At 41.8% G+C, this 21,124-nt stretch overlaps 1 protein-coding gene across 1 annotated transcript in view; it reads right to left on the reverse strand.

Annotated features, from left to right (window-relative positions):
- bckdk (branched chain ketoacid dehydrogenase kinase) overlaps positions 1 to 14,464 on the reverse strand; it is a 28,604-nt gene extending 14,140 nt beyond the window's left edge. Inside the window, exons 1-4 of the mRNA XM_050039275.1 lie at positions 14,065 to 14,464; positions 7,675 to 7,743; positions 7,463 to 7,573; positions 4,324 to 4,371 (exon numbers count right to left, since the gene is read on the reverse strand). Of these exons, the coding sequence (XP_049895232.1) occupies positions 4,324 to 4,371; positions 7,463 to 7,573; positions 7,675 to 7,743; positions 14,065 to 14,310 (474 nt within the window). The 5' untranslated portion in view covers positions 14,311 to 14,464. The remainder of the gene's footprint in view (positions 1 to 4,323; positions 4,372 to 7,462; positions 7,574 to 7,674; positions 7,744 to 14,064) is intronic.
- Positions 14,465 to 21,124: the final 6,660 nt, after the last annotated feature.

Genomic DNA, 21,124 nt, shown 5'->3' on the forward strand with positions numbered 1-21,124 from the left:
GGGGTCAGGACCAGGGGCAGTGAGAGTGGAAGCAACTGGCCTAAGGGCAGAAATTTTTTCAATAAAAAATTTAAGAAAGCTCTCACAGAGAGTGGGCGATGGCACGACTGGAGAGTTATCGCACCGGTTTACAAGGGAGTTAAAAATGCTGAACAGAACCTGGGGCTTATGACACAGACCTGATTAAAATCACCAGGGTTTCTCTTCAAGTATATTTTATATCATTTTCAACTGAGAGGCTTCCTTGTTTTCTCTGATGCTCCTCTTTTAATTTGATGTTGATGCAAACACAACACTTATCCCCATGTTTACCTGTTGATGATAAATTCAGCGTGGTATATTGTGTCACTGTTAAGTTACCGTCAATAGAACTCTACATTTCCTGCACAGACATTTCACAACAAAGGCCTCCCTGCAGATCGAAGGGCATGAACCCTCCATTTTCTGGCTTTTAATATCAAAAACCTGCAGAAAGTGTTGAATTCCACTGCCATTAGCTTTACAAAAGCCCTTTTTACACTGCCTGTTCAAGGCGGGAATATCAATATCGCGCTATTATGTTCGCCCTTCTGTATAAAAGGTACAATCGCGGAATGGGGGGACAGAGTTGTCTCACCTGAGCCGGGAACAGAGGTAGCAGCAGTGTTGAAAAGATGTCTGAGTAAACAGACCAGCCAGCAGGCCGGGATCATGGGCAGCAAAGGTAAGACATTTTGACAATGTGTAATGGGTGCAACCCACAGCAAGAGATTTATGAAGTAGCGGTTTGCAGTTAGCAGCTAACTCAAAGAAGAATAACAGCAGCAGAAAATCTCCACAAATAGTGAAACCAATGAGGTCCAGGAGCTCCTTACCCTCCAAGTAGAGGACCAGATCAGCGGCCATATAGCAGAGATGGTAAATGATTGTTATTGACATATTATGCCATTATTATTGTTTATAAAGCGCCGCAGACACATATGTCATACATCTAAAAATCACACACTGGAGCGGCATGATGCTGCCGTTCTCTGTCTCTGTGTAAAAATGCAAAGGTGGCGTAAAGAGGTGACTTCGTAGCGATCTCTGTGTATAAAGGGTTAATGATGGGAAGAATAGAAGCAACTACTGTTACTTGGCAACTGAAAACAGTAATTCTGTTGAAAAGAGAAAGAGACACCTATGCTAAAGTGAAGGAATTAGTGCAGCGGAAATGTGCATTATTTACATTATAATTTATCAGTAGCCCTTTTCACACAGAGATGGCGCTACAGAGCCGCTACAAGTCCCTTCTTTATGCCACTTTTGCATTTTTACACAGAACCAGAGGACGGCATCATCATGCCGGTCCGGTGTGTGACTTTAGACAGCATGCCGGCATCATGGAATCAAAAGAGACACGATGAGCGTGACATGTAGCTGCTGTTCTTCATTGAGTTAGCCACTAATTACTAACAGCTACGACTTAAATTTCCCGCTGTGGCTCACACACATAACACGTTATCAAAACATCACCCCCATGCTACCTATGATCTCATCCTGCTGGCTGTCCCTATCATACACTGATATCGTTTTGGCGCTGTTACTACCTCCTATGCTGCCTTAAAGACAAGACAACTCTGTCCCCCCATTCTGTGATCGTACCTTTATACAGGACGAGGCGGTATAATAGCGTTAAATTCCCACCTTGAAGAGGCAGTGTAAAAGGGGCTCGTGAGCTATTGGTAGAGGTAACTCCATTCCCTTTCAATGCGTTTCAGTCCGTATTTATTTGCTATAAAATACATTACAATTTAAAGATCTTTTGACCTCTGATAATCAAAGAACTATTTATTAAACGACATTACAGTTCAGAACTAACCGTCATCTCCTGCTGGTGTCCTGGTGCTTCTTCAAAACAGACTGTGAAGGGTTATTTTATACTTAAAGTGGCTGGCCTATGTCTCCTGTAAATCTGTTTCCACAAGAGACCCGGAGCTGAACCATTCATCATGATTCAGTGCAAAACATGAAAAAGTCCAAGAGGGTACATACTGTACCTTTACAAGTATAGACAAGATGAGTTTTCTGACTCTGAGCAGTCTGTTAGCTTCTTGGTTAACGTCTAAAGCCAGGGGCACAGATTAGACTGATAAACAGGAGGTCTGTCATTTTTAACAGTGCTACGTGTACACAGGACCAAATGGACACACTTGACATACTTTCCAAGAACTCAACAAAGGCAGCAGAGTTCAGTGAAGAGCCTCATCTGCTAACTGTCACTGCCGACCAATAAATAACTGAAGAGGACTGACCCACATTCCACACTGTGCATGTTTACTGAAAGTGAAACCATCCCAAACCCTCAAACTCAGATTGCATAAGTTGTGTTAGCTGTTTATCTTCTCTTCCAACTGCACCACATCTGAATTTAAAAACACATACTTTATCGCAATCAGAGTTTTCTGACGCAGTCAAGCACTAGAAAAAACCTCACAAGATGTGTTTGTTCTTCAGCACACTCAAGTTTAACTTTATTTAAAAAACTGCTTTCTTTTTCTCTCATTACTTTACACTAAATGACAATATTATATTGATCTCAGACACAAAAAAGACAAACATCATTTTTAACATGGTATTTCATGCAACAATTGTAGTAGGGGTGTCCAGCATTTACCAAATATTAGGGCAGATTCCCAGAGAAATGGAGAGGGTGCAAAACTGGAGAGGCAAGCACTGGGGAGGGAATTATGTTTTTAATTTTGGCTTGGGGGAAGGACATGTGACTTTAGATGGTTGTATTTCGTGTTTATTATAAATACCCTCTGAACCCACAAACCCACCAGCTGGTTTGAAAGTCAAGTTTGTTTTTTTTAATCACCAGTTTTCAGAGCCAGAAACTGTTAAAACGCAATACGAGACGTGAATTCATGAGACGTGAATTGACGAGACACGAATTCCCGCTGGGCAGCACGATGGACATAATGCAAATGACATGAAATATGCAAATTTAGCAGTGCGAATAAAGCAAGTAGCACAATTTCACACCAACTGCTTATTTGTGAGAGTTGAAAAATCTGAACTTCAGCGACCAATTTGCACTGTGACAGCCAATCAGCATTGAGATCCTCCAGGGACATATGACGCCGTAGACATACTGGCGGAAGCTCATTCATTGATTCACCAATTTCATGCACGTATGATGCGAGTTATTTGCACATGTGTAGCTAATCAATGCGGAACAGCTTTCAAACTCACGCAAGTAAATTTGCATCACGTGAAAATTTGCATTGTGTTTGTTAATATTTCAGTTTATATCCATGTCTGTGAAAACATGGATGCTTCATACACATCTTCCCCCCAGCAGCAAAGAAGATCTGTACGATCAGTTTCAGCACAGTTTGACCTTTGACTACCAAAGTCTAATTTGTTCATTGTTGAGAGGACGTTTGTGCCAAATTTGAGAAAATTTCCTCAAGGTGTTCTTGAGACATTGCATTCACAAGAATGAGACAGACAAGGTCACAGTGACCTTGACCTTTGATCTATGACCACCAAAATGGAATCAGGTCATCGTTTAGTTCAAGTGGATATTTGTGCCATATTTGAAGAAATTCTCTCAAGGCGTTCCTGAGATATTGCATTCACAAGACAAAGATGGATGGACGGACAAACCAAAAGATATAATGCGTCCAGCTACGGCTATCACTGGCACGGAGGCATAAAAAAGAACCACCAGGTTTGGAAATTAACTTTTTTGTCCACGCGTCACTTTATAGATTACCACTGATTTTTTGGCTGGTGAGTAAAGCAAATCGAGCAGCCACTTACATATTTTACCAGCATTTGGCCGGTGGATGGTGCTAATTTCCGACCCTACACACAACAGCCACCAGCCTCCTCAGATAAATAAAGAACAGTCCCTAATCAATGATTATTTGGGGAATTGAACAATCATATTACTACTTTAAAAAAAGTTAAAATGTAAGGTGGTTCCAGTTTGTCATCTTCTCTCTGGTTATTCATAACTGTAAATCATACACCTTTTGGGGGATTTAGGTCAGACCAAATCAGCATTTTTGAAGATAGCGCTTTATAATAAATAGATTTATTGAAAAATGTGTCTTATTAAATTTATTAAAACAGTAAGAGTTAGGAATTAGGGTTATATTCTGATTGGCCAAGTGCTGAACAGATCAATAGTCCTGGAACAGATAGAAGTCTGGGTGGTACATGTTCACACTTCCTGTTTATGATCATAAGTAAAAACCACACTCTCAGAAATGATGAACTTGAACCTTTGACCGTGTGTGTGTGTGTGTGTGTGTGTGTGTGTGTGTGTGTGTGTGTGTGTGTGACACTCACTGGGGGAAAGTCGCTGACCATGTGGTAGGCTCTGATGTACAGTTCATGCTGCAAGAGAGGAGAGGAGAGGCTGCAGTTAGACTGATTCTCTGTGATCGCCCATCCAAACATAAATCATCACCACACCCCCCCGACTGGGCCCCACACCGCCACTGACAAGTCCACATGTGGCGAACATTACAGACCATTTCAGAACACTTCTGCTAACAAAATTGAGCAACTCCTCCCCAGATAATAAGATTTGTTCCTAAATAACTGGACCATATCAACCTTCAATTCACAATCTGGACGTGCATCAGATGAAACTCAAATCCTGCTTTGAGTATTGTTTTCTTTTTGATAGAAAAGCTGATGGAGCGAGTAAAGCCACCCTGACCTACATTACAACTGTTGGCACACAAAAGGAGCCGAGCTTTATGTAATCTGCGCAGAGGAGCTCAAGAAAGGAAGGAATCTGGGTGAAAGTTCATCAGAAACGGTACGTGCAGGAGGTGAAATGGGCCGCAGGGGAAAAAAAACCTGTTCCCACACAAAGGCCCTGGGAACAGAACCTCTCACTGACAATGAAGAAACATGACACATGTCGATTCAGACTGGTTTCACTATTTGTGAATCAGCGTGCTGTGCGGATAGTTTTATGGGTTTTACTGACTGAGACTGTGAGACATCTGTGTGTGAGGCCCGTGCCACCACCTCCATACAGGGGGGTTTAAAGGAATTTTGTTTGTCCAACATGGCATCTGAAAAACTCAGCAGCAATGTGTCTCTCCAGGAACTGTGTCCTGGTCGCTCTGGATATTCCAATAACAGCTTTCACTGGAATGACCTTCACCTATGCAGTCTATATGATAAGTGTGAAAGCAAGTGGCAACCTGCAGGGCTGTAGAATGAAGCCAACATTTAAGTGCTAAAAACTGCAGTCCTCTGAATGGCCAACTGAGGTTGGCTCTACAAGCCAATCAATCCCCATAGATCCCCATGTTTAAATACCCAACTTAACAACAGAAATCAACACGAGAACAGCCTGGTACAAACTAGAATTACCACCTCCCGGTTTTAGCTTTCAGGTTTCATTTACAGTTTACATCCATGTCTGTGAAATCATGGATGCTTCACACACAGAAGATCTATACAATCAGCACAGTTTCAAGATTAGAGTCACCAATTCAGTATCTGACCAAATGTCTCCCCTTCTGTTCCTGAGATATTATTATATCCTATTCAACATTTGTGTGAAATTTTGTCATAATGAGCGTATGAATTCTTGAGTTATGGCCAAAAACATGTTTGTAGGGTAGGCCACAGTGACCTTGATCTTTGACCTTTGACCACCTATCAGTTTATTCTTGAGTCCAAGTGGACATTTGTGCCAAATTTAAGGAAACTCCCTCAAAGCCTTTTTGAGCATTGAGTTCACAAGAATGAGACAGATGCAAGGTCACAGAGACCTTTACGTTTGACCACCAAAATCTAATTACTTCATTGATGACTCCAAGTAAACGCTTGTGCCGGATTTGAAAAAAACTCTCTCATGGTCTTTTTGAGATGTTGAGGTCACAAGAACGAGACAGACAAGGTCACAGTGACTTTTATCTATGGCTACCAAAATCTAATTAGTTCATTGTTGAGTCCAAGTGGACATTAATGATACATTTGAAGAAACCCTTTTAGGGTGTTCTTGAGATATGTTCACGAGAATGAGATGCATGCAAGGTCACAGTGACCTTGACCTTTGACCACCAAAATCTATTCAGTTCGTCCTTGAGTCCAAGTGAACATTTGTGCCAAATTTGAGGAAACTCCCTCAGGTTGTTCTTGAGATATTGCGTTCACAAGAGTGAGACAGACAAGGTCACAGTGACTTTGACCTTTTACCTATAACCTCCAAAATCAAATTAGTTCATTGTTGAGTCCAAGTGGACATGTGTTCCAAATTTAAAATAATTCTCGCAAGGTGTTCGTGAGATATCGCATTCATGAAAACAAACCGGGTCACAGTGACCTTGACCTTTTACCTATGACCACCAAAATCTAATAAGTTCATCGTTAAGTCCAAGTGAACGTTTGTGCCAAGTTTGGAATAGTTCCCTCAAGGTGCTTGAGAAATCACGCTCACAAGAATCAGACAGATGGGGTCACAGTGACATAACCTTTGACCTATAACAACCAAAATCTAATCAGTTTATCAAACAATTCCTTTGAGGTGTCTTTAAGGTATCAAGAATGAGACAGACAAGGTTACAGTGATCTTGACCTTTGATCACCAAAATTCTATCACCTCATTCTTGAGACCTAATGGACATTTGTGCCAAATTTGAAGGAATTCCCTTATGGCGTTCTTGAGATATTGCATTAACGAGAATGGGACGGCCAAACAGACAACCCAAAAACCACAATGCCTCAGTCCACGCGCAGTCACCAGCAAGGAGGCAAAAAAAAAACTCCTTAGACTGTCTCTGTCCACTCTGTCCCCTGCTCCTGTGAAAATGAAAGCTTTGTTTGCCAGTAATGGGTCATGTCACGTTGACCTACATACTGATAAGGAAGGTTACGTCTGCTGCCACTCCACATATTGTATTATACAAGCAGATAAAGGGTTTCTGGCACAACTTCAACCACTTACAAGGCAAATAGACGGGAGAAAATCTGAAGAGGTCAGAACTTAAAACTGTCACATACACACAAGCCAGTAAAATATAAAATATGTATAATCTATGCTAAGTGCTTTCAGACAGCAAGCTGCTACCACTACGTCTGCTCCGCAGTGACACTGGTGTTCTGTGGAGCTTCATGGAGCAAGTTGTAGCTTAGTATAAAGCAATTATGAGCAATTACTTGGCTTAAACTTCAAAGCTGATGTTGCTCCAAGTACATCTTTGTGTGGATGTGTCTGTTCACTGCTTGTGAATTGTCCAAGGACACTAGTTACTACATGTGGACTGAAGGACACTGTGTGAAAAGCACATTTTAAGAGCGCTTCCCTCCTTTCATTCAAAGTTCAGCCATGATACTCCTGTCACCACTTGTCACATTCTTATTATAGAATCTGCTGCAGGGCCGACACGTTCTAGCACCACGTATACCTCCACACTGTAGCCAGGGGCAGTACTGGGTGTGTCTTGTATTAATGTGTTCTTACCACTTGCAGAATGGTGGGGTTGCAACCGATAATGAAGGGCAAACTGCGGAAGCCCTTGATGCGATGGGCGATTCGTACAGGCAGCTCCTTGTGTAGGTACTTGGCACTGCTCTGAGATCACACACAGACGACAGACAGCAAGTGAGTGAAGATTCACAGAGAGCCTCTCATTAATGCTAAAGTCAGCAGTTCTCTCTGGATGAAATATTTACCAAGATGTGGTGTCCATCAGGAGACTTCCCAGAGTACAGCAGAGTCGCTAAGGTCAGTCGCACTGAGGCCTGGGGAGACATTAACACGTACGATCACACACACATTCACAGTCAGGAACGTATGAAACATGACACTGTGGGACCCACAGTGACCTTCTGCCATAAACATTGATTACAAAAGACACAACTTAGGAAAACATTAACATAACTCAGAATGGGTACAGATTTTTCAGCGCTAGAACTTACACCTGAGTTTCAGTACTAATACCAGAAAAATACCTTTTTGATGCTTTATTTCTACATAAACATGTTTTTGTAATCATATATGATAATATAATATATATATATAAGTTTTCCTATTACACATTTCACTGCATTTTTTCACAATTGTCGTATGAATTCTTGAGTTATGGCCAAAAGCGCGTTTTGTGAGGTCATAGTGACCTTCAACTTTGACTTCCAACCACCAAATTCTTATCAATTCACTCTTGAGTCCAAGTGGACATTTGTGCTAAATTTGAGGAAAGCCCTGAAGGCTTTCTTCAGATATTGCGCTCTCGAGAATAAAAAAAAAGATGCTAGGTCACAATGACCTTAACCTTTGACCTTCAACCACCAATATCTAATCATTTAATTCCTAAGTCTAAGTTGACATTTGTACCAAATTTAAAGAAATTCCCTCAAGGTGTTCTTGAGATGTCTCGTTCACGAGAATGAGATGGACGCAGGTCACAGTGAGCTTGAACTTTGACCTTCAACCACCAAATACTGATAAGTTCATTGTGTGCCAAATTTGAAAAAAAAAAATTCCCTCAGGGCCTTCTTGAGATATGGCGGTCATGAGTATGACGATGAGGTCAGTGACCATGACCTTTGACCTTTAACCACCTCAGTTCACTCTTGAGTCCAAGTGGACGTTTGTGCTAAATTTGTGGAAAGCCCCTTAAGGCCTTCTTGAGATATTGCATTCTCGTGAATGAAGAGGTTGCTAGGTCAGTGACCTTAACCTTTGAACTTCAACCACCAAATCTAATCAGTTCATTCTTGAGGACAGTTGTGCCAAATTTGAAAAAGAAAAAAAAAAAAAACTAAAAATTGCCTCAGGGCCTTCTTGAGATATCACATTCATGATAACGAGAAAGATGAGGTCACAGTGGGTACAGTTACATGATGGCTTCTCATTCAGAATGAAATAAATCTGAATGAAATCATTCGGAATTAAAGTCTTTCCAGGTAGTTTACATGGGAAATATTCATTCCGAATGAGGGTTTACACGGGAGATCAGTTTAATCGCCTTTATTCGGGTCTGCACAAGGTTTGGGGCAGGGAAGGTTTCTGATTGGGCGGATGTCACATGTTTACGTTTACTGGAAGAAAACACTGTAGTCCTCACTCCAGATAACAAGATGCTTGACGACGCCGTTCTTAGTGCCTTTTTCGGGCTTGTTTTGCTTATATTCTTGAAGCAGCAGTACGACAACAACCTTGTTCTGCTAATGCTTCATCTGTTGAGGAGGAGAAGGTCGAAGAAGGGAGATAGAAGACTGTGCTTTGGCGAATGGAAACCGGTGAGTGCAACGAGTCCGACTGCTCTATCTCAGCCCGTTGCTATGCGCGCTATATACTGTACGTCATCGCGCCAGAGGGGCAAGGAAACGAGCATGCACAGAAAGACCAGAATGAACTTAAAGAGGAATGAGCATTTACATGCACACACAATTCTTTCATTCGGAATGACAAACGGAATAAACCACCCCCTTTAATCGGATTTAATTTTCAATCGGAATGACCATTTTTCAATCGGAATGACCGTTTACATGACCACTTTTAATCGGAATGGCCTTTCATTCCGAATGAAAGCGGAATTAAACTGTCCATGTAAATGTACTGAGTGACATTGACCTTTGACCTTCAACTACTAAATTCTAATCAATTTATTCTTGAGGCCAAGTGGACATTTGTGCCAAATTTGAAAAAAATACCCTCAAGGTGTGAGAAATCATGTTCATGAGAATGGGACAGATCATGCTCACGTATTACGGGGGAGAAACCTGTGATGTGTTTCCAAACAGTAGCCTGACGATGAATGACTGGATTCCAGGACACTGATTAGATAGCAGATTGAATGAGCCCCATTATGCCACAGAGACACATGATTCCAAGGCAGCACAACACGAGAGACACACTATAGTGCTAAATGTCTCTAAATAAACTGTACTAAGTGTTAAGACTATGACGACGTTGACACATATTAAACCTGCTTGTGAAGACAGACTTACTGTCACTAGCAACTAACACCCTCATGTCCTTTCATTGACATGCAATCTGGATATCTTATCTGGATGAGGAACAAGTGCATGTTAATGAGAGGTGTAAATGTCTGCAGGAGGCATTGTGATTGGACCACATCTGGAACTGGTCTGGCTACACAGGGATCAGATTTCATGTTAATACAAAGGGTAAACAGGGTCTAACTGGCACACCTAAGTTAAACAGCTAAAAGCTGTAGCTGTGTTTACTCTGCTTTAACAGTATGAAAAGTTTTGCTGAAGTGCCTGTGTGCACAAGTGGAAAGTACAAGTGCATGATGTCCACGGGGGGGAATCTGACCTAATTGTTGCTTTGGGGAAAAGACTGACGAACATCCAGAGCAAGTTCACCACAATTTAACCTTTTCCTTTTTTATCTATTTAATCTTCTAGTGACCCCTCCTCCCCTGGGGCCCCCGGGCTGGGACGCTGTGTGACTACAAGTCACAGGACAAAAACTGCAATCAGCCAGATTTGTGGTTTTAGAACATCAGCAGCTACATGAACTTAAAAAAGCCGTTAAACTCCGCAGAGCTCCATCTGTTAAGAACTGTATGGTAGTTTTATTACTCTGTACAACTACATTTTTCATTTGCAGTTGACAATGTTGACTAGTCACCTGCATGTTTCTGATATGAATGTAATGATTAAATGATATATTTTGGTGGTTTGAGTTGAAGGTGTGAGAAAGAATAGTATCAGTAACATTGTTAACACTGTGCTACAATACAGAGAAATACAAAACCATACTAATGAACCTTCATTAATATAGGCCTATATTTTATCTACAATTGCACATCACACACTGAGCGAGCCGCCTGTTAATGACGCTGTGGGCTAATGGGCATGTAGCTACTTCCATGTTTCAGATGATACGTCATGTTTGTAGTCGACCAATGAAGATGAGTTTACATATCACCTTGGGTTCGTCCTTCACCTTCTCAAAATGATCCCACACTTTGGATTTCCTGCCCGACATGTTATTAACTAGCCTGGTGAAACCATCCTAATCTCGCGAGCTCATATTCTATTTCGCTCCACAGATCAGTCCGGCCATGCAATCATAAAGGCACATTCTGGTATTGGTTAAAGCTTAACGGGCCAATCACAACCGTTTATTACTTTGGGGCAGGCACGTCTTCAGAACAAGAGGGACAAGGAGCGGAGTGAATGCATTTCGTAAACAACCAACATGGCTACTAATTTTGAAACTGCGATGGTAAATGTGTTGAACGGACTGGAATGTACATTTTCTTTAAAAGCAGAACAAACGGCTGCACTGAAAGCTTTTATTGAAAAAAAAGGATATGTTTGCCGTCCTTCCCACGGGGTTTGGTAAAAGTTTAATTTACCAACTGGCTCTGTTGATCGGGAAAAACCCAGTGGCTATTGTTGTTTCTCCGCTAGTTGCTCTCATGGAGGAGCAGGTCAGGGAAGCAACCAAGCTGGGAATCACAGCCATGCAACTCGGAGTCCACAGTGAAGAGGAAATCCGCAAAGACGGCAACACTCTTTCCCAGACATCATCACAGCTCATCTCCGCTGCAGCTTGCTGGTCTGTTTACAGTGGCGTGTGCTAGCCTACGTCACACGTTTCGTTTACTCTGATTGGTTTTCTGTCTTTCCAATTGCGTGAAGGGGCACTTGGAGTGACAGCCGTTGATACTGCCCCTCAGGAACAGAGGAAATGTACACTCCGTGTCCAGACCCATCCGCGTTTTGTGAATTGGGTCTGGCAATGCCATAACTGGGTAATTTCATACCGCAGAATTAAGAGTTGTTTTATGGCATCATGTGCATGGATGAATTAGGAGAGCTGGTTACAGCCCCCTTCATTCCTATGAGTTGCCCAGTGGCACATGACGCAGTAATGGTTCAACTGCCACAAACATTACCCCAGTGATCAGGGGATTATCGGCACTTCTGATGCACAGTGCAACCCATAGAGCAGGCGCACAAGAAACTTAAAGTGGCTGAGCGCATCTGAGCACTACCAAGCGAGCCACACTTCTAACTTCCACTTCAGCACTCCGCTAACTTGAATGGGGATAAAGTGATTTAATCTTGCGGCTCTTCTGGACTTTCCAAATGTCATTGGACCAAAAGGATCAAATCCTGATAGTTAACAAGTCATTTTACATAGATTTTATACCCCAAAAATGTATCCACTATCTCTTTCCCAATATAAGTCTATGGGAAAAAATCACATCACATGACGCAGAGTCCTGCACGGGCCATTTTTGAAAACCTGTACCTGCCTATACCTGTAAAGCTCAGTACCAGAACCAACCTGTTACCCATGATTTTGACAGCTGCACCCATGCCAGGATAGCCAAAACATTCCATGTAATCACTGCCAAGTTAGGAAACATTTTAGCATGCTCCTTCCACCACCATAAAACCTCCAAAGGATCCTCCTTGGGTGTCTTGAGCTCGATGTAGGCTGCCACCTCATCCTCAGGCTGCAAAGCTTCATTGCCTAAATCCCACGTCATTGACTAACGTGACGATGGGGTCAAAGGTTCGACTTGTGTCAACGACTTTCAAAATAAAAGGAATTACGGCTTGATAATAGTGATTTAGATGTCAAAATATTACATATAAACTGTATATTGTTTTATTCTGAAAAATAAAAAATACATTTTTGTTCTCACCCGCTGCCCACCCATGTGTAATTCATTTTCATCCGTGCCCGTACCCGTGAATGTATATTTATATATATTCACACACACATATTTTTACCCATTATACAGCTTTTTGCGGGTTATCTGTCAGTTACCGAGGGGTTCCTGACCCAGTGCAGGACTCTAACGTGACGGACCCCAGACATTGTCGAACCACTGTTTGGCCACAACAGTGAGCAACTTTCATACAAATGAACAGGGTACCGCCTCCGATGCTGCATCCAGGTCTTTTAATACATCCATGGTATGCAACAGGCGGGACATTGGAATGAATAGGCACCATCTTGGGATCCAGTATTTGGGTATTATTATAAATCAATGGTTGGAGCAGTGTTTTATGTTCCAATCTGAACTTCACATGCAGCTGCAAATTCCTTCCTCATTTAGTCAAACTATGAGGAAATGCTTGTGACGTACATGTTTTGCTCCACACTGAGTGAAAAAAAAATGCTGACCATTAAATCCTGCAGACAGCTGAAAGTGACATGGCAAACAATTGTGGCATCCATGTTCTTGGCAGGCTTATAAAAGAAATGACAAAAACATGGCTTGAAAATAAAAACAGGAGGAAAAATAAATCAGCAGGAGTTTGTTGAGAACTTGTTGTCTGCATCTACGGGAACAAAGCTCCCCATGACGACAACATGATAACTTGAGCACAAAAACAAAAGTGCTGGGTTAAGCTGACTTCCTCTGGTCAACTTGACCTCCATCGCTGAAACTTGACACCAAATGACAGCTTTGTATTGACAGTTTTTCATGCACAACATTGGTGACAACAGATTATCAGGGCTGACAGGGTTTATTAACGCGATGGTGTATTTTTCACGGTTAACGGAAATCAGCTGGCAAAACATTATGTTCTTATGAAGAACATTGACGCTGCGTTCAGGTCCTCACGGGGAAAATCAGTCATATCGCGGTTAGAGCTAACGAAACGGAGACGTTTAATTATTACAAACGTGTTTAAATCGTACATATAATCACAATTTTAAACACTGTAATGACATGAAAGATAATTAAAAGTAGCTACAGGTGTTTTAATTTAACTTAACGTTACACTGTGTCTTCCGTTTTCCTTTTTTGAAATTAAGACTTCGTTAAATAAATTAATTACGGGTTTTTTAACAGTAGGAGCTGTGCCCAAGTTGGGAAGCAAAGTGGAGGCTCATTTACCATCCTGTAACGTAATCTAGTTAGCTAGCTTTGAACGTTAACGTCTACGGAATTGGTCAGATAAGAAGGTGAAGCATCTTATTTACTTGCTTTCGGTGTCCCTGAACGCAGCACAAGCCTTGCTAACAGCTAGCGAACTAGCTAGCTTACTCCCTCGTTCCCACAGTGAGTGCGACCAACGTTTCTGAAAAGTGTCCCGATATAAAAGTCACAGTCTTACCTTTTCTGCGGACACGTCAATGGCCGACTGGTTGTAAAACGACGTGACAGTCTTCGACCGCTCTCTCGCCAACTCCGAAAACCCCTGCATCGAGGACGTGGAGCGCAATCTGCGGCTCCCCGTGCTTGACATCGGCGGCACTGTTTTGGTGAGGGGCGCCAGCAGGAGGCTGCCGATCCTCGGCCTGGCCCTGCAGGTCGCACCGCTCAGCATCTCCACTGCTATACCCGCCAGTCCCGGACGCATTTGGAGACGAGCTATGTGTGTGAACAGGGCTGCCCTGTTCCCGTACTAGCACTCGGTTCCTTGGGGGTTGCTACGAGGCCATCAGGGTCGCGTCGTAATGGTGCTCACAAAGGCACGTATCTGAATACAGTACAGAGAGGGTACAGAAAGGGCTTTGTGCGCATTGGCCAGTCGGGGAGAGATCTGAGGAGACGACATGACAGATGAACCAATCAGTCAGCCAGAGGCGGAGCCACACAGCATCGACACCGCTCCACCCCCCCCCCCCAACACCACCCTTACTGTACTGCAGGGACAGCAGGTCGGTAAACAGCAAGGACAGTTTTAACCGACTCTTATTTAATATGTAATCAGACAGTTTCACACAGATTAAGATCTCAAGAACACACAGGAACACAAACAGCAGGACTAAATCAACACAGCTGAACTGAAGAAAAAAAAAAAAAAACATCAGTTAAAACTTTAAAGGTCCAGTGTGAAGGATTTAGGGGGGCATATTGGCAGAAATGGAATATAATAAATATGTTTTCTTAAAAAGCTTTAAAAGAACATGAAAAATCCATTTGTTAGAAACATGAGCGCTGTGTGGTATTTATTTATTTATTTGGATAGTCAGTACCAAGGTAGAAACTACTCGCCTGGGATCCATACAAGCAAACATTACATCATAGTGTAACACAAATATGAAGTTTAAAATCCAAGGTAAAAGGAACTACATACATACAAAAAAATACAAGAAAACACACAAAAAAAATGTTGCACCGCCATGTTTCTACAGTAGCCAAGAGCGGACAAACCAAACGCTGGGTCCTGGCATATGCCTAAGGTGTGCAGTTAATTTTTAATGCAGTCTGATTGAGATTAAGATCTCAAGAACACAATCAGTAAGACAACATCAACACAGGAACAACACAACTACACATATAAAAAGAAATAAAACAGAAAACAAATTAAACAGACAAAAAGAAAATAAACAGTCACATGAATCATTAAAAAACATCAAATAAAACTTTAAAGGTCCAGTGTGAAGGATTTAAGTATATATATATATATATATATGTGTGTGTGTGTGTGTGTGTGTGTGTGTGTGTATGTGTATATATATATATATATATGTATATATGTATGTATGTATACTATCCCCCTCTGGGATGAGAGCGTGGGAAAAACACCGATTTGACCATGATTTTAATGGGAAACTGCTTTATTCAGTGTTTTTACCGGTTTTAATCACGTTGTCTGTTTGTTTTGAAGAGGAGAAGACCTCTGCGGATAATTCAGCTCCGGGTAAAAACTTTCTGAATGTCTGGGGCCTGTTGAACAAACACCTTAAGTTAAGATTTTCCTAAAAGTCCTAGTCAAAGTTTCCTCATAATAAAATTTGTTGCACAAAACACCCTCAAGTCTTCTCCTTAAAGTTTCCTTAAAATGTTTACTTAAGTATTTATCCCTTGACTGTTGCACAAAAGACCTTAGCAGCCAAAGCAAGGTAAAAATAAACGTAAGGTACTTCTGACTCTATCTTAACTGCAACACGATCGAGTTTATGGTGATAAATGAAAAATACTATCACACCCTGAGAAGAGTGTTCTGCGACCAGATAGATACATTTTTGATTTTACACTTTAGATTTGACTGAATTCATTTTAGGATGTGTTTTCTATGGTTGTATTCCCCCAGATGTGTAATCTTTTCCTCCTCTGACCAATATGGTTTTCTTGTCTTCTTTTCTTATGCTATTTTTCACTAAACCAACTTTGTGAAACGAAAACAGGCATCACAAGCTGTAAAAGCTCTTTCAGTGCAGTAAATTAGTTTTTCCTTCACAAAGAAAACCTTTTAAGGGATTCGGTGCAACTGTGTTAGTCCCTATGCTAAAGAGAAATTAAGCCTTAGGTGTCATACTTATGGTAGAAAACTTAAGGTGTTTTGTGCAACTGGTTCCTGGATCTTAAGTTATCAGAGAAAATAAGTGAGCAAACATTTACAGGTGCTGGGCAGGCAAACCATCTGCGACATGCTGAACAGCCTTGGAGAAACACTGATTTGTAACGTGAAACTGCTTTATTCAGTGTTTTTACTGATTTAAATCACCTGGTCCATTTGTTTTGGGGAGAAGGGGACCTCTGTGGATTTTTTGGCTTCTGGTAGAAACCTCCTGACCGTCTGGATCTTAAGTTATCAGAGAAAAAGGTGAGCACAGATCAGCAGGTGCTGGGCTGGCGGCCCGTCTCCTACATGCCAAACAGCATTGGAAAAACATTAATTTGTAACATGAAACTGCTTTATCCAGTGTTTTTACCGATTTAAATCACAGAGTCCTTTTGTTTTGGAGAGGAGGAGACCTCTGTGGACAATACAGCTCCTGGTAAAAACCTCCTGAACAATGAGCACTGAAGGAATTCTAACCGGGAGAAGTTTCAGCTGATTGCAATCTGCATTTCTCACCACTAGACAGAGATGCCACTAAATCCCCCTAAATCATACAACTGGCAATTAAGTTGGAACTGTAACGTGTCCTGTAGTTATTGCATTTAAATGAGAGAATAATTATGAGGTTGTTTGGAAGCTTTAAGAGTACAGATTTAAAAATGAATAACATGTAAGGAAGTCCATCACCCATGTAACACAGAAAACAATGATGAGTATGGAGTTTGTCATTTGCAATAAAGCCTTATGATACATAGGATTTAACTGCTCAAATGTTGATGGAGCAGCATGACAACACAGATTATCTCCACAGTCAGGTACAAACATAAAGGTTGATTGAGTAACAGTTTTAAATCTGGACCAAGACAGACATCCTTTGATTCTGTACGAGAAGCCTAGTTTGGTTTTATTGTTTGAGTAAGCTGAAGCTTGCATCATCGTCTGGCGGAAAGCCAAATTCCTAAATATTTGTATGACTCAGTGAGAGTAATTAGGGTGCCATTTATAGTTTGGATGGCAGGAACATGACAGGTGGACGTGGAGAATGCCACATACTTTGTCTCTTCAGCATTTAAAACTACCCTGTGATTAAGGAGGGATAATAGGAAAGCAATAAGCGCAGACTGAAGATGAGTCAGGGCCGGGCCAGGCTGGGGTGAAGCCTGGGGCATATAAAACTGTAACATCAGCAAAAATATGTCATTGAGGATGTGATTAGGATGAACTGTGCTATGTGTAATATAAACAGCCACAGACAGACCTCTGTTGTCCATTTCTGATGGTAAAATTAACTGACTGACCAGCAACTTGTTGCTCAAGAGGAAAGTGGTGCAGGTTCTTCTGCATATTTTGAAGTCCTGCGTTTTTACCTTCAGGCTGTAATTTATCCTCCCACCCAAAACACAAATAAGTTAAGTACTGCAGTCAAGAACTTCATTCATTGTAAACATTAACAACAGAGACATATTTGATATGATCAGAACAACCTGGTACAGGGCCCCAAGGGCAAAAGAAAATTGCTGCTGGGCACCAACTGACCCCCCTCTATCTCCAAACCTCATTCAACTGTATGTATACTGTTACTTCCAAGTTCCCATTTAATAGTTGCTACACAAATAAAAGCATCACTAATCTCAGAAGGAAAACTAAAACTCCCACTTTGCAGTTGTATGTCTCCGCAAACGTACGTACGCCGTACGCTGTTGTGAACATTTATACTTGTGCGGTGGTGTCTGTGTCACTCTGCAGTTACACCTCCAAAACACTGATCGGCAGTGGGGTTTCTGTGAAGTGCTGTTAAGTGTCTTTGATTCAAAACACACATTAAACACACATTAATCACACATTAAACACACATTAAACATGGCTTAATAGAGACAGTTTCAAACACAAGTACACAAATCTGCTTCACGATAACTCGCAGCATTCACAAACAAACACTTGTCTTTATCTGGACACATTTTTCCCACAAATACAACATGCTAACGTTATTAGCACAAGCCTATGGCATTTTACATTGTATAAATTAGCCTAGTGGCTAGTGGACTTTTCCTCTTCTCATATGAAGCCAGGGACAACAGCGATATTTAACAAAGGTAACATAACAAAATTTTGCTCCATTTCAACTCACAAAGTTCACTGACAAAACAACTGTCTTATACTAAAGGCCCGAATATACTCAGGCGGAACTTACGCGGAACGGACTCCGTGGAGGTCCCCGCAGACTCAAAGCGGATGTCCGCAAGCCCTGTGCGCGCAAAGCTCAGATTTTACGACCGCGTGGACTCCGCTCCGCACACCAGTGACTGCTCGGCATGTATTTTTCACATCGCGGGGATTTTTCACAGACATTTTTACAGGAAACTACAACGCGGAAGTGCGCTCGACTATAAAAGCCCGAATGACTGTGGACATTCCTCGCGGAGTCCGTTCCGCGTACGTTCCGCTGACTGTGGACATTCCTCGCGGAGTCCGTTCCGCGTACGTTCCGCCCAAGTATGTTCGGGCCTTAAATACGTTTTCCAAACAAATACAACATGCTAACGTTATTAGCACAAGCCTATGGCATTTTACATTGTATAAATTAGCCTAGTGAAGAGCAGAGATTTCCTCTCCTCATATGAAGCCAGGATAAATCACACACAAGGCTTAAAATGCTATTTTTGTGGAGGCTTTATTGTCTTCACAATTTATTGTTTCTTTGGTGTGAAATTAAAGTCAATAAAAGCTTTGTTTCCACTGAGGGAAATGGTTTCAGCATACAAAAAAAGACAGGAGGTCTGCATCGCCGTGATGTATGTTACATTCCTGGGGAGGTGCGCGTCAGGTTACGGCATAGGATACGGCATTGATTCAACACAGAAGTCTAAATCCTGCATTATAGTTTACATCCATGTCTGCAGGCACGTGCACAGACAGACCCCAGGTGGTGCTCAAACACCTGCCGTTTTGCCCTCTGTATAGATAAAAGCCCTTTTTGCAAGACATTTTTTCAATTTCTTTTCATCATTTTACATTTTAGTTTTTATATTTGGCTAATGGCATCCATTCTCAATGAAAAGCATGTTGTATGTCAGATAACTGCATTTGAGTTGAGCCCCTGCCCCTCCCTCTACAACTTCCCCTGTCAAAGTCACCACAGTTAACCAACAGAAATCGAGTGCCCTGCAGAGCAGTCACCTGTCACCCTGTCTAATTTAGGCAATGACCCACCATTGAGCTTAACGACAAGTCAGCTAGTCGGGCTCAAGGTAAAATCACACCATCTCCCTCCAACTCTCTGGCTGATTTGGGTTCACCCACTGCCCAATGCCAGAGACAGACGCCGAATTGCTTCCCCACTTCCACATCTTTTTAACCAGAACTCAACTTCAAATATTGTTTATATCCCCCATAGATCCTTTTACTGTTAGTAAACAGTATGATGTTTTTTTGGTGGGCGGGGCTTAGCTGGAGGCAAAACAATTCTCCACATACGATAGCTGATGCTAGCTAACAAGTTCTGTTGGCTTGTTTTAGACAATGGAGGAATATGATGCGAGTGGTGAATCAGAAATACTCATTCTGAGTGCCGGAGCGCACTCTGACACAAACTGGACCGTTCATAAATTCGAGCGCTGTCTGAATGTACCGTCCAGTTATCCAGAGCACCGCACTCTCAGAGTGGCAGAGCGCACTCTGGGCACTCTGTCCGTGGAGACGGAGCAGCAGAGCGCAGAGCAGAGTGAATGTGTGATTAACTTAACCGTTGGTTCATTCATGTAGAAATATAACACTCTGTTTCTTCCACCAACAGGGCTCTCATTTTAGTCAGACTGAATTTATGAAAGCACCATGTCAGGTCAATCACTCTCCAGGACCGCCAGTGTTACTTGAATAAGTAAACACTGACCAACAAGACCAGACTGGCCGACCCGTATGTTCTCACTCAGTGGATGGATGATGTCACAGGAAGCCAATCTTACAAAGGAGGACGACACTACACGAAGTTTCCTCCAGTTTGTTTTGCTATGGAAGCTAACGTTAGCTAATGTGCTAAAAAAGTTACAGTTACAGTGAAATCCAATATTCCTCTTAATACCTCCCCAGTTTCTGATGAGGTGGACATGATAACCCTTAATACACATAACGTTATTCATCCCTTCAACAGGAAATACTTTTTCCCTAACCTGATATGAAGTGTGCGCCGCACATCTGAGCATTTTTGATGATGGCCTCCTTCCAGTCCTTTGGTCTTATCACATTTAACCATAGCTGTCTTTGTTTTTGTTGACGGGCAAAGGCAGCTGGTTTTGAGCCATGACTCCTTCTATTCAGGCTCCCAATAACACAAGACCACATTTTAAGACTCCTATGTAGCCTACAGCCCTGTGGTGGAGAGTTGTGTTTTAGCTAACAAATTGATGTCACTGTGACGTTGGCCCTAAAAGGGTGTATACCGCAGCTTTGATAATTAATTTAAATCAACCTGACATGCGTTTTGGTGCTGCACATACATGTTGTGCACAAAAGGGCGCAGAGGAGCGCGAAGCTGCACAAAACTGTTCTCTAGGATTATCTTATTAAAGCTTATTTAGAAGATACTTAGAAGAACTACTATGTGACTTATTGAAAAAAAGAAGAAGAGGAGAAGAAAATGAGGAGTGCAAAGGAAAGCAGTGGAGGAGAGGAGAGCAGAACGCACTTGAAGTCTGATTGATGTAACTAAGCACAGGCCTACTTGTAGTTTGTAGGGTGGTTTGGTTTATTGTTTATTTTATTTATAGACCACTAAAGTGCGCACAGTGTGTCATTGTTTTCTTTGTGTGTGCTTGTTATAAATAACTGATAAATGTTCTGTGTGTGTGTAGCAGCTGTGAGGTGTATATGGTATAGATATTTAGAC

Source organism: Epinephelus moara, chromosome 3 (assembly GCF_006386435.1).
Source record: "Epinephelus moara isolate mb chromosome 3, YSFRI_EMoa_1.0, whole genome shotgun sequence".
Lineage (NCBI taxonomy): Eukaryota > Metazoa > Chordata > Actinopteri > Perciformes > Serranidae > Epinephelus > Epinephelus moara.